General features: G+C 38.7%; 1 protein-coding gene across 1 annotated transcript in view; it reads right to left on the reverse strand.

Moving 5' to 3' along the window:
• Positions 1-970: 970 nt before the first annotated feature.
• B4 (imaginal disc development protein B4) overlaps positions 971-13,973 on the reverse strand; it is an 82,625-nt gene continuing 69,622 nt past the window's right edge. The window contains exons 4-6 of the mRNA XM_088260501.1: positions 10,695-10,909; positions 4,954-5,131; positions 971-3,950 (exon numbers count right to left, since the gene is read on the reverse strand). Coding sequence (XP_088116627.1) covers positions 1,675-3,950; positions 4,954-5,131; positions 10,695-10,909 — 2,669 coding nt within the window. The 3' untranslated portion in view covers positions 971-1,674. The remainder of the gene's footprint in view (positions 3,951-4,953; positions 5,132-10,694; positions 10,910-13,973) is intronic.

The following is a 13,973-nucleotide window of genomic DNA, read 5'->3' on the forward strand; positions in this document are numbered from 1 at the left end:
AAAAATTTCAGAGAGCAGATATATTTTTTTCCATATTACAATAGTTTAAATTTAGTGTTTTACAAATTACAAAATACAAAAAATATAATACAGTTTAAACATAAAAATTAACCATTAAAAATGTCCTATCATACTGGCATTTTACAGATACGCAGGAACGATATTAAAGAATATCCGTTTCCTCACAACCAAATTACGTTTATAACCAACATTTAGTCAGGGTTTCTCCACTTGGGGGTTGTTTTCACACTTTGATATCTAAACATAGACAAAGAAGAATATAAAGATACGTATATATATATATATATATATATATATATATATATATATATATATATATATATATATATATATATATATATATATATATATATATATATAAATATTCTTCTAACCCTTCTCCGCACCCCAACGGTGCATAGGGCACTGCATCGTATAGAAGCAGTGTTATCTTGATCGTTAAATACACGAAGGAAAGGTGATCAGCCTTCCGCTTCAGGTACCAGTCCAGGGTCATATTAAATAAATATCATACTGAAAAATCACCAATATTTATTTTGACCCTCTAGGGAATCGAACCCGGGACCTCCAGCATGGTAGCCTAGCGCGCTAACCACTACACTATGGAGGCGGACTATATATATATAAATATATATATATATATATATATATATATATATATATATATATATATATATATATATGTATATATATATATATATATATATATTCAACATATATTGCAGCTGTCTACCTCTAGCTAATTCGCAAATGTCAAATATGTTTGACGTACGACGCCATTATAACATCTTCCAGAAGGGTAATTAATTTAGCGCCATCCTGTATATTTATTACATACAGAACGTTGTATTGATGCGATGCAGTGTCCTATGCAACACTGGGTGCGGATAAGGGTTATAAGAAGATGAAGCAATGGACACACACTATCGGAACACACACTATACAGAGATTTTTGACTTATTCACTAAGCTTATATAAGTTGTTTGGTAAAATATCCAAAAAAACATGGTCATTGGATTGAATTCTACTTTTATTTACACATATATGATAATATTGTGAAGCGTTTCGTCTTATTAAGATATTATCAAACACACTTGAGAGTTTGATAATGTCTTAATAAGACGAAACGCGTGACATATTATCATATATCGCTCACTCCTTTCAAGAACGTCATATATCAAAAATTGTAAATTTTCAGTTGTGCATGTTTTCGGAATGCCCAGAAAATGTACTATATCCTAGCAAAAGAGGCATATTTTTAACTTAATATTTACCCGCTACAGGGCAGAAAGTGTTGTTTTTGCATTTTGAAGAAAATGTAATGTTTAATTATTTTTTTTATACTAAATATTTTTCAAATGGAGAAAAAACCTTTAGATTTTAAAAAGATCTGTTGCACAGTAAAAAGTTCAATAAGTGGCTTGATATTTATTTTTAATACACTGTATTATATTTTTAAACTTTAAAAACGTTCTCCTGAAAAATCAAGTTTTTTGATTTATGACGTTCTTGAAAGGAGTGAGGGATATATGTAAATAAAAGTAAAATTCAATCCAGTAACCATGTTTTTTTTGGATATTTTTCCCCACAATTCAAAATTGAATTCTACCAACTGTCTGCAGTTACAATAAATAACTCTAATATGCGTTTGCGTCATTTCAACGTACTGTAAATAGCTTCGGAGACTATTGGAGTATGAGAAATATCCTCTGGATTGCTGTCGACCCCGTTGAACTGGATGTAGGGGCCGCTTCTGACTGCCGTGAGGAGGGGCTGGCTTGGCATCTTGATGTCTTCCCTAGAGTCCAGTGAGGATTTGCTGATCTCTGAGTCGTATGCGGAGTTGTGCGTCACTTCTAAACGAATAGCGTGGTTCTTATCCGAGCGGCTGAAGATGTTAGCGGCCGTCTTGTTGTCTTTCTCCAAGGAGTTGCCAGCCGAGAACCCGCCGGAACCGCTTAAAGAGGAATATTTCTGCGATACGTTTTCTGATATTTTTTCATCGGAATCCGAATCCACGAAATCCGAGTCCACGAAATTATCATCGTTGATTTGGTGAGGGTTCCTTTCAATCACGACGACCTCTATATGTCTGAACTTGCTTTCAACCTTTGGGATGTTTTCATCCAACTCAATGTTCACAAAGGACGTGTTGCGAAATATCTCCTTCTCGAAGGATATCAAGTCCTCGCTTTTGTCTCTGTCTTGTTTTTCCGGGTTGCAGATCTCGGCGTAGATGTTGTCTGATTGGTCGGAGTCTCTCCTCTCGTGGTTTCCTCTACCGCTGATGGCGTCCGCGACTTGCCCGTAAGGCAGGTCTTCTATGACCGGAAGCTTTCGGTTTTGAATAGAGGATATCGATCGCTTCAATTTGCCGTGATCGGCGATTGGAATTTCCCGATTCGATTCTGTTTCCGCATCCGCCTCCTTGACGCTGATGTCGGTGTCGCTTTGTCTCTTGCCATTCTGCAGCGCGCTCAGCGGCTTCCCGAGAGCATTTGGCTGGTCTTTCTTGTCCTTGCCGTGCAGTAGGTTGGACGTCGACTTGCTGAGAACTCTCTTAGTTTTAACGTGGAACTCTGAGCACAGTTTTTCGGTTATGAAAGATTGTTGATTGAATATAACTCGGTTGTTGGAATCACTTCGACTGGAACCGGTGCCGAACGCGTTCAGGTCTTCACAACTGTGAATTTGGTCAAACGACGAAGTTGAAGCGATATCGCTTTTTTCTGGAATAAGATCGGGTCTGATTCTCTGACGTCTTTCGAACCTAGATATTTTTTGTTTGCCCGTTTCGATCTCAAGTCTTTTGGCGCAGTTGCCCGTGTAGATTTGCTTCTTCTTCAAGCTGGAGTCGTTCTCCGAGTAGTAGTTGATCTGCTCCACGCTGAGGTTCTTCTTCTGTCCCAGATCGGATAGCCTGTCTTCCGTGTCCATGATGCCCGTCTGGACCGACACGGACTTGGTCAACACCCTCTTGGGCTCTATCCTTCCGGAGCCAGAGCCGACGCCTATATCAGAGGATGTTGTCAAGCTCCTGTAAGACTGCCACTTGTCCGGGGAAGAGTCCTCGATTCGTCGGTTCATCCTCATGGGACCGAATCGATCCTCGATCAGTTTGGACATGTCTCGATACCTCTCCATGGAATCGGTTTTCTCGGAGTACGGATCGAACGGATCCCTGTACTCCCGGTACTTATCTAGTTTATTTTCGTCACCTTTATCATCGGAGAGTCTTTCCGTACTCCTCAAGATCTTTAAATGCTTGAACCACTTCGAGATTTTTGGCGGATTGTTATTACTCTCTCTGAAAACTCTCATTTTGTCTTCATTAAACTGTTTCTCCTTTTCCTCTTCCTTCTTCGCCGCTTTTTTACCTTCGTCATCGCTGTAGAGATCGAAATTCATGTTTTCTAGTTCATTTTTACTGATAAATATGATAGAACCTTCGTTTTCGTCCGGGATGTCCTTGAGAACTTTGTCGCTTTTGCCAAACAGCCTGGAAGCGTCGACCTTGAATCCCTGGAACGTGAATCTCTTTTCCTTTTCAAATTTGAGACCGCCGTGGGCGACTTCGTTCCTCGTTCGTTTGTCCGTAAAACTTTCGTTGGCTTCCGAATCGATCGGATCGTTCTTTTTCGGCGTTTCCTTCTCTCTGGGCGGGAAGTGTTCGTTCTGGAAATTTTCAGGCATGGCGAAGGTGATCTGGCGGATCCAGGAGTCCACGTTGACCTGGCAGTAGGTGATGGCCTTGTGGACCCGGGAGGAGAGGAACATCCTCTTCTCGGACTCGAAGCCGAGATGCGTCCGCTGCAGTTTGGTGTCGGTGTTGAGAGAGAGCAGAGTGAGGGTCGGGACCCTCGCGGAGTCGGGGAGAGAAGACATCACGATGACCGCTTCGGTGGTGACAGCTCGGAGGAGAAGTGTTCCTGAAATGAGAAAGGAAACATTTAGTAATGTGATCCTTTTGAGACATTGAGACATTGACCTATATAAAAATGCTAGGGATATCCTGGAGAGATCACATCTCTAACAACGCGAGGTACTAGGAATAATCCAAGAAAGAAGGCACCTACTCGCAACTATCTCCAAGAGACGCGCCAAATGGATCGGCCACGTGTTGAGACAGGAGGGTCTCCTGCACCCGCTAATAGAGGGAACAAATGCCAGAGGACGCCCACGCCGAGAGTCTTTGCGACTCATATGAGATATGGGCTGTTCATCATATGAGGAGCTGAAGAGGGTGACGCATGATAGACCGGAATGGCGAAGGAGGTGTCATTTGTTGCTGCTGACCAATCCACAGGATTGAGACCACAGAAGATGAAATAACTTAACAATTAGATCATATAAAAGGTGTTTCAACTTGAAATGAAACATTTGTCAAATCAAGATGTTCAAACTTCCATTTTCTTTCATATAAAAAGAATTTTATATAAAAGAATATGCAAGTCTGAGCATTAATGTTCCTGCAATACCACTTAACCCTTCACACTCTTCTTGTTTTTACTAATTATAGAGACAGAATTCATATTTATGGTGAACTTTTTACAAATTTAATGCAATCTCGTAAAACTTTTAACATAAACTTGTTGGAGAATAACCACAGTAGTGTGCGGCACTTGCTCTCCGAATAATTGTGCATATATATGTGTATGTGGGTGTGTGTGTATATGTGTGTAGTGTGTCCATGTGAGCGTATGTGCGTGAGTGTATTTGTTTGCGAATGAATGCTTTTTATATATCATGTATCTATTTGTGAAGAACTGTCTTTGTGTTAATTGTTTTGTTTACAGTTTTGTATTTGTAGCTTTTGGTTTTCCTAAAAAATAAAACAAAATTAAATCCCATGGCTTGTGACCTGGAATTCGGCTGGCTTAAGCCAAATGCCAGGTCACAAAAAATAAGGAGTAATAATAATATTGGACTCACCCGAAGTCAAGGTCGGGTGCGGGGGCGCGGGGCCGGCCACGAGGCGCACCCGGAGGGGGAGGGGCCTGCCCAGCAGCCCGCTGCCCCCTCCCCCTCCCAGTCTAGACAGCCCCCCCTCTCCGCTCGCCGCTCCCACGGGATAGAACTCTCCTTTGGTCGACAGTGGGGCGTAGAGTTCCTGAAATTATGCAACAAACATTAAGTCATAGGAAAAAAGGAGCAGAGGAAGACCGAGAAAAACATGGCACGATCAGGTATGCCAAATACTTGAAAGTGGTCAGGCTAGGAGTCGTAACAATCGGCGGGTATGTATGAGGAGATGCATGAATGTGGAAGAGGCGAGGAATGTTTGCAAAGACAGAGTGGTGTGGCATTCTATTCTCTCTGCCTATCCTGCGGGGAAGCGGCGTGATGGTTAGTTAGTTAGTTTTAACATTAAGTCATTTATTTCATTTGAATTTATTTACACTTTTGGTCAAAAACCCGATACAAATCGCTCACTCCTTTCAAGAACGTCATAAATCAAAAATCGTCAATTTTCAGTTGTACATGTTTTCGGAATGCCCAAAAATTGTTCTATATCCCAGCAAAAGAGGCATATTTTTAACTTAATATTTACCCGCTATAGGGCAGAAAGTATTGTTTTGGCATTTTGAAGAAAAGGTATTGTTTAATTATTTTTTTAAATATACTAAATATTTTTCAAATGGAAAAAAAACCTTCAGGTTTTACCTAAAAAGATCAGTTGCACATTAAAAAGTTCAATAAATGGCTTGATATTTAATTTTAATACATTGTATTATATTTTCAAACATTAAAAACGTTCTCCTGAAAAATCAAGTTTTTTGATTAATGACGTTCTTGAAAGGAGTGAGCGAAATGGTAGATCTCCTTAAACGAGTAGAGATTGAGAGCAAGTCACTGGGTCTGGAGATTAACCAGAGTAAGACCAAGATCATGATCAGAGATGGATCTAGTTTGGTGATCTCAGAAACTCACTCCAAGGTCTGGAGATATTAAATGAGTTTCAGTAGTTCCTTGGATCTCATATAAGCAATGAAGGAACTTGCGAAGTAGAGATCAGACGTCTTATCACCATTGCAAATTGCAGTGCCATATCTAAGCTAGAAAAAATCTGAAAAGACTGGAGTGTGAGTAACAACACCAAGATGAAGCTTGTCAGGAGCTTGGTCTACTCCATTTTTCTCTATGCTGCTCAAACATGGACCATAAAAGCAGCAGAAAGGAGAAAAATTTACGCTTTCGAAATGTGGTGTTGGAGACGCATGCTCCGAATTCCATGGACAGCTAGACGCACCTACAAGCCCATTCGTCAGGAGTTACACTCGGATAGCTTGACTCTGGCCAATGTCTGTACACAACGGATTCTTCAGTTCTTTGGATTCTCGCGTGGCAATGAGAATAGCTTGGAATGGCTTGACTGAAGAATCCACCAATGTCCGATGGATTCTTCAGTTCTTTGAACACGTTGCGCATGGTAATGAGGATAGTCCGGAATGAATGGTTGTAATTGATAGCCTGGAGGTGAAGAGAGGGAGAGGAAAATCCCCACACGATGAACCGATCAAATAAAGGTGGATGGAGCGCTACGTGCAGCGCAGTCAAAGGATAACTGGAGAAGAGTCATTGCTTCCACAAGGGTCACAAAGCTCAATAAAAGACACTTTCGAATAGGGTACAAATTTTACTAACTACTTCATGCTTTTGAACGAGTAGTGTTCGCGCGGACGGCACATGTGTGCATATAGCACCAACCCAAAATTTCGTCATATTCATCAATTAAGTTTTTAATTTTTACTTTTTCAATTCTATCGATTGATTGATCATCAATGTTGTTCTTCTTCTTTTTGTAGATCCTAGGGATCTGTTTGTGCCTCCGCATGTCGGTCTTGGGATGTCGACTCCCAGCTGTCTTTCCATCTTTTCGGAGGTCTGCCTGGGGGTCTGCGTCCTTCAGGGTTACCTTGAAGGGCGATACGTGGAAGTCGGTCTTCTGACATTCTGTTTATATGTTCATTCCAGTATCGCGTTCGTTGTCGTCCCCACTTCACGATATCCTCCGTCTTACACATGCTCCGGATGTCGGTATTTCTAACTCGATCTCGTAATGTGTTTCCGGTTATGGATCGGAGAGTCTGCATCTCGGAGTTCGAAGTCGAGATTTTGTTCTGGAAGTATCTCTCTTGCCTCAATCCCATAAGTGGCTATTGGTGAACACATGTTTTGTATAATGTTGTTAATTCAGTTAAGTTACCCAGTATGATCAGTTTGGTCGATTGATCAATTTCATCAAATTTTAAAATTCGATCAATTTAGGCAATTTGGTAAATTTGACAAGTTTAGTCAATTGATGAATTTCGTTTCATCCAATTTATATCGATAAATCGTCTAAATATCGTCTTAATTCCAATAAATGCACGTAAAACTCGCCTCGTTTAATGGATTAATAGTTGGTCGTATAAAAACGTCTACAGATTGTTATTTATGCTGCACAAATGCAGCCGTATCGTTTTATTTGAATGTCTGCAATGCCTAATGCAGTTTGACAAATGACCCCGGATATGTCGCGGTTCCTGCCCACGCGAAACGATAACATGGCAACATTGCCCGGCTTTGTGAGACTGGTAGCACTGGATTCCAACTGTCATTCCTTCGTTTCGTTCCTAATTCAAACGTCAAATTATACGAAATCACATCTCTAATTGTAGCTATAACAATAATAATAGTTCATATGGCGCCATTTTCGTAAAATACTGCTTCAACGGACCCTTTTTTAATTCGAAATATTAAATATTCTCAATATTTTGAGTGTGTCCAAATACTTGTTCACAAAATCTGGATTATCTCCAATTACAGGAGTTATTTTCATATTATTTTATTGACATCTCATCAAAGATGAAGAAGAATATGGAAGTCTGGGCATTTACGGGGCTGACGACCGTCATAGGCTGGTTTAAGTGATCACTTTACACACGTGTAACATTCACCAATTCTACCCATTATTGACAACCACACTACTCAAATTCTTGGAAGTTCTATATATATGAACCAATTTAGAAACCTTGTTCTTGAATCACTAGAACTTCACTAGAGACATCTATTGGTGAGATGTAAAATAATAATAATGATAATAATAATAATATTAAATATTCTCCATTTTCAAACTCTTATCCGTACCCCAATGGTGCATAGGGCACTGCATCATATAAACTGTTGACGGGTTGTGGTCCCGTGGTTAGTGGTTAGGCTCACAGAAGTAGTATGAAATTTTTATATTTGTGTAAATAATAAAAACACAGATATTTATTATAAAAAAAATACTAAAAAAAAACTGTTGTTATCTTGACCGTTACTTACACTAAGGCAAGGTTACTCCTGCGCTTCAGGGACCAGTCCACGGTAATATTGAATAAATATCAAAGTGTAAAATCATTAATTTTATTTCAAACCCCTCCTGGGAATCGAACCTATCGGACCCGGGACCTCTAGCACGGTAGCTAAGCACGCTAACCATTACACTACAGAGGCGGAAAAATTACTTTCAATTTACATTAAACAAGCAAGGTAAATAATAAATGTAATTCCCATCTAAAAAATTAAATAAATAAAAAAACCTATTTAAACTCGATCTATTTAGACTAACATTCTTTTTGCGTATTCAAAGGTTGTAAAAATCTGATCAAGGTAATTTGAAGTGCTTTGGAATATGATCACGTCAGGCTTGGAGTAATGGCTGAACCGTATCCACTTTGTGGCTCGCTGCATACGTTGAGAGTATTCAGAGCAAAACAGCATTAAAATTCAGTGAGCGCACAATCACAAACTCAAAGGCAAATATAATGCTCCTCTCTTACGGTGACCTGAGCACCTGACATCTGCCGGCAGCGAAAGTAACTTCATTTAAAAGGGTAATAAGTGTAATACATATATCATTCTAAAGAAAATGGGGTAAATTGTACATTTGTATAAACGGGGTTAGAAGGTGCCGTGGCGTATTTGGGTAGGCGCTTGACTGCAAAACTGGCTTCGCGAGTTCTATTCCCCGCCAAGTGCGAAGTAAATTCAAGAAAGATTAATTTTCAAAAGGGTATTATCACTCGGGAGGAATATCTAATTTAACATACTCAACCTATAAAGGATTGTGTACACTTGTTTTGTGTTTATAACAGCCGATAAAATCAATATTTTCATTCATCATTTTCTTTTGCGAAAATCGCCTTCGTAACAACGTTGTTTTCGCAAGTTGATAACGAATGACGCCACAGAAACGAATCCACACTACTACTATTACAGCTCTATAAAGGAGATGCATAAAGGGATATGCCCATAATACACCCGATGACATTCATGCCTCTAGCGAGATAGCGAGTGTTTTTGCCTAGAATTTTCACTCATGAATTACATGAAATTATAGTAACTTTAAACATAAAGAGTAAATCCACTCACAAGTAGGCATAGGCTATGAAACTTATAAAGTTGAAGCCTGAGTAGGGACATGATAAACGGTGTTGCATAAGCCGTAGCTAGATTTCAGAGTCACTTGGACGTTAGGTAATTCAAAAAAAAAAAAACACCCGATGACGTAAAATTTCATGACGTATAGCGGCGTTTTTCGTTTTATTAAAACATCTAAAGTTTAAACCTTAATATCTCCCTTAGTTCTTTACAGATTTCAAAAAGAATGTTACCGATAGTCTTGTGATTTTTCAAATTAATTTACTAGCTAATAATAACAGATCATAAAAATGATCCATTGGTCCAGGCGTCTGTGATGTATTTTTCACATTTACCTTCCCTATCCTTACTATCCTACCTGCAGACAAGCCTCTAAAAGTAGATGCTTTTCGGGTTATTCCTTTAAAAAAATACATTTTCGGTTGTCTAAATTCTTGTTCACAAATATAGGTTTCCTTCGCTAGTTTGTTTATATGTTTGCTTTGAAGATATGAAGAAGTTTAATAAACAAATATATTATGTATACAAAAGTATAAAACTTAAGACGTTTCTGTCAATTAACCTAGAAAGTGGGTGAGCAGATGGCGCTATCGGCCGGAAAATCAGACGATTTTCAACAGCAGTATCTAGACCGGCAAGAGTCATGAGCTTATCCTCGTAAAATCATCTTATCAACATACCTACTCACTAGCTGTGGAAAAAATTATAAATGGATTAAAAAAAAAACAAAAAAAACATCGAAACGTAGCATTAAAATATAACAAAATGGCGCGTACAGCACCGTACACGTGACAGAAGTGAAACATAATGAAAAATAAGGAATAAGAGAGATTTAGTGTGAGAGTCACAGAGAGAGAGAGAGAAATGTACATTAAGTTTTATCTTTCTTCTCTCTAATGTAACGAAATGTGCCAAACAAATGTGACGCGTCTTTGAAATTTCACTCTAGACTTTTGTCAAATTATCGACTATCGAATCGCCGCCTCAAAAATTCATTTCAAAAAGCTAATAAGGATTTTCACAGAAGACGTGTGTGTGACTCACCCTCACGTTTAAAAAAACATATCTGACGTCCAAGTGACTGAAATCTGAAGCTACGGCTTATGCAACACCGCTTATCACGTACCTACTTGGCTCTCTTACTAAATGAGTGATTTTAAACAAATCAATGATTCTAAGTTAGCAATGAAGATACATGGATATCTCTCGGCCTGAGAAATGTCACTTAAAAAAGCTATTTTTTCAAATGAAGATAAATGACTTACCGTCATGTTAGGATCCACGAGTTGGGCATACCGCTGCGGGCCGTTGGAGCCCGCAAGCGGGGCCACGCCCTGCTGGCCTGTCTGCGCGCTGATTGGCTGCTGCGCCCCCCCACCACCTGCTGGCGCCGACGTGCGGGCATCCTCGAACACCCCAGACAACCGGAGCGGAGTCCCCGCCCGGGCGTTCCCTTTCACGTATCGCCAGCGATCGCTTTCTGCAAATAATGAAAACGAATATCAACGTCTGCAAAATGTAGCATAATGATGTGGATAGAAGGCAGGTCTCCTGGCTCCGGAATATAGGAGATTGGACGGGGCTCAGGACTGTTTAGAGCTGCCGCCCGAGACAAGGATAGTCGACGTCAGGCGCCCTGACATGACACGGACGGAAGAAGAAGAATGTAGCATAAAAGAAATATAATGATGGGTGGCTGAAGAAGCTGATAACAGCTTGAGAAAAATACCTGTTTCAAAAAGACTGCAGTCTCCAATTTCTTCGAAATAAAAATATGGTTTTTAAAAGAAAAGAGTTATTGAAAGGTAAGGAGTATCAAAAATATTTTTTTCAATACATATACCAATAATAAGTCAAATTCCAATTTATTATGTTTATAAATCGTGCGCAGACACGACAGGCTTATAGCGCTGCTGTTCGCGTTCTGAATTTGGAAGTTTGAGATGGTAGGATATTCAAAAACTTGACGGGTGTGGTTGTCAATCATGGGTAGGATGGAAAATCAAATGGTATTAAACCATATCCGCTCCCTAGGTGGAGCATATGGAGTCCACAAATTGTCTCCAGGCTTTTCTGTCAGCTGCCAGCTCCCTTGCATCTTCTTAAGTCAGATCCGCGTCCCGAAGTTCTGACGAGAACTGCCGACGAATTGTCAGCAGTGGTCAAATTAAATGTTACAGTGTAGGTATAAAGTGATTTAATTCAACACTCCCCTTATCATTCATCGTTCACTTTGTGTAATACCACTTTAATAAATTTAATGAAATTAAAGTGGTATTACACAGTAAATGAACGATGAATGATAAAGAGAGTGTTATATGACCACACCACAAAAGTTAACAGTGCTTTTATATACAAAATAAGTTATACTATTTATATTAAAAAATAATATTACAAAATAAGCTATGCTTTAATATACAAAATAAATTGGTTCATATATATAGAACTTCCAAGAATTTGAGTAGTGTGGTTGTCAATAATGGGTAGGATTGGTGAATGGTACATGTGTGTAAAGTGATCACTTAAACCAGCCTATGACGGTCGTAAGCCCCGTAAATGCCCAGACTTCCATAGTCTTCTTGATCTTTGATGAGATATCAAAAAATAATACAAAATAAGATTTAAATCAGGCAAAGACAGGTTGGAAGCTCTGTAAATAATACCCAGACTTCCATATGCTTCTTCTTCTATGTTGAGATGTCAAAATGAAAAGAAAAAAAGAGTTTCTGCCAAATAAAAAGCTTCTTTACATCTCACCAATAGATGTCTCTAGTGAAGTTCTAGTGATTCAAGAACAAGGTTTCTAAATTGGTTCATATATATAGAACTTCCAAGAATTTGAGTAGTGTGGTTGTCAATAATGGGTGGAATTGGTGAATGTTACACGTGTGTAAAGTGATCACTTAAACCAGCCTGTGACGGTCGTCAGCCCCGTAAATGCCCAGTCTTCCATATTCTTCTTCATCTTTGATGAGATGTCAAAAAATATTATGAAAAAAAAAATAGAAAAATAAATAAATATATATATATATATATATATATATATATATATATATATATATATATATATATATATATATATATATATATATATATATATATAAAACCCTTATCTGCACCCCAATGGTGCATAGGGCACTATTTCATATAAACGCAGTGTTATCTTCATCGTTTACACATGAAGGAAAGGTGATCAGCCCTCCGCTTCAGGTACCAGTCCAGGGTAATATTGAATAAATATTACAGTGAAAAAATCACTTATATGTATTTGACCCCCCCCCTAGAAATCGAACCCGGGACCTCCAGAACGGTAGCCGAGCGTGCTGACCATTACACTACGGAGGCGGACATATGAAAATAACTCCTGTAATTGGAGATAATCCGGATTTTGTGAACAAGTATTTGGACACACTCAAAATGTTGTAGAAAAAAAACATTTACGACCCTATATTTCCTATGAATAGACACAGTAGCATTCTACGATGAGATTGCCGTATAAATGAATGAAAGCAAAAAGTATTACTTTCAAATAGGTACAGCAATCACTTACGACTCAACCACAAAATGAACTTTAAAGGAGAAAATGAAAGGAAACCTTATACTTGCGTTTACCTCAACCACTAACGAAGAAAGCGAGTTTCCCAGAGTACCTCATCATCACTTTCATCGTAACTAACTAACTAACCACAAACTTACAACTAATTGATGCGGAATGCATCGAAACACGTGTCACAATAGATTTCAAGGTAGATAATCAATACGGCTGTCCAAACTCAAAACACAGTAAGGGACATTTTTTGTGGTACGTTTTTTTTGCATTTTTGGACTAAGTAGATTCTACTTAGTCCAAAAATGCAAAAAAAAACGTACTACGAAAAAATGTCCCTTACTGTGTTTTAAGTTTGGACAGCCGAATAGCCCGCAACTTAATTTTCTTTAAACACACGTAACATTTGTGGAGGTCCTCATCAAATTTGGACTAAGTAGAATCTACTTAGTCCAAAAATGCAAAAAAAAACGTACTACAAAAAATGTCCCTTACTGTGTTTTAAGTCTGGACAGCCGAATAGCCCGCAACTTAATTTTCTTTAAACACACGTAACATTTGTCGAGGTCCTCATCAAATTTGGACTAAGTAGAATCTACTTAGTCCAAAAATGCAAAAAAAAACGTACTACAAAAAATGTCCCTTACTGTGTTTTAAGTCTGGACAGCCGATTCTACTTAGTCCAAAAATGCAACAAAAAAAACGTACAACAAAAAAATGTCCCTTACTGTGTTTTAAGTTTGGACAGCCAAACAGCCCGCAACTTAATTTTCTTTAAACACACGTAACATTTGTGGAGGTCCTCGCCAAAAAAATACATTTCAAATATGGCACAAAAAATCCTTTAAATGCACATCTGTTCTGTTAACAGTTAACTGTATTCTATCGCATCTTAATTAAAGTTGCGACAAAACGTGACCAATCCTGTGTCAAACCAATATGAAATCATTAAATCGCGCCAAAACGTAACAATTTTACAAGCTAGAATTCCTGGTAA

This window comes from Brachycentrus maculatus, unplaced genomic scaffold, assembly GCF_059751285.1.
Source record: "Brachycentrus maculatus isolate JH-2025_06_01 unplaced genomic scaffold, ASM5975128v1 h1tg000136l, whole genome shotgun sequence".
Taxonomy (NCBI): Eukaryota; Metazoa; Arthropoda; class Insecta; order Trichoptera; family Brachycentridae; genus Brachycentrus; species Brachycentrus maculatus.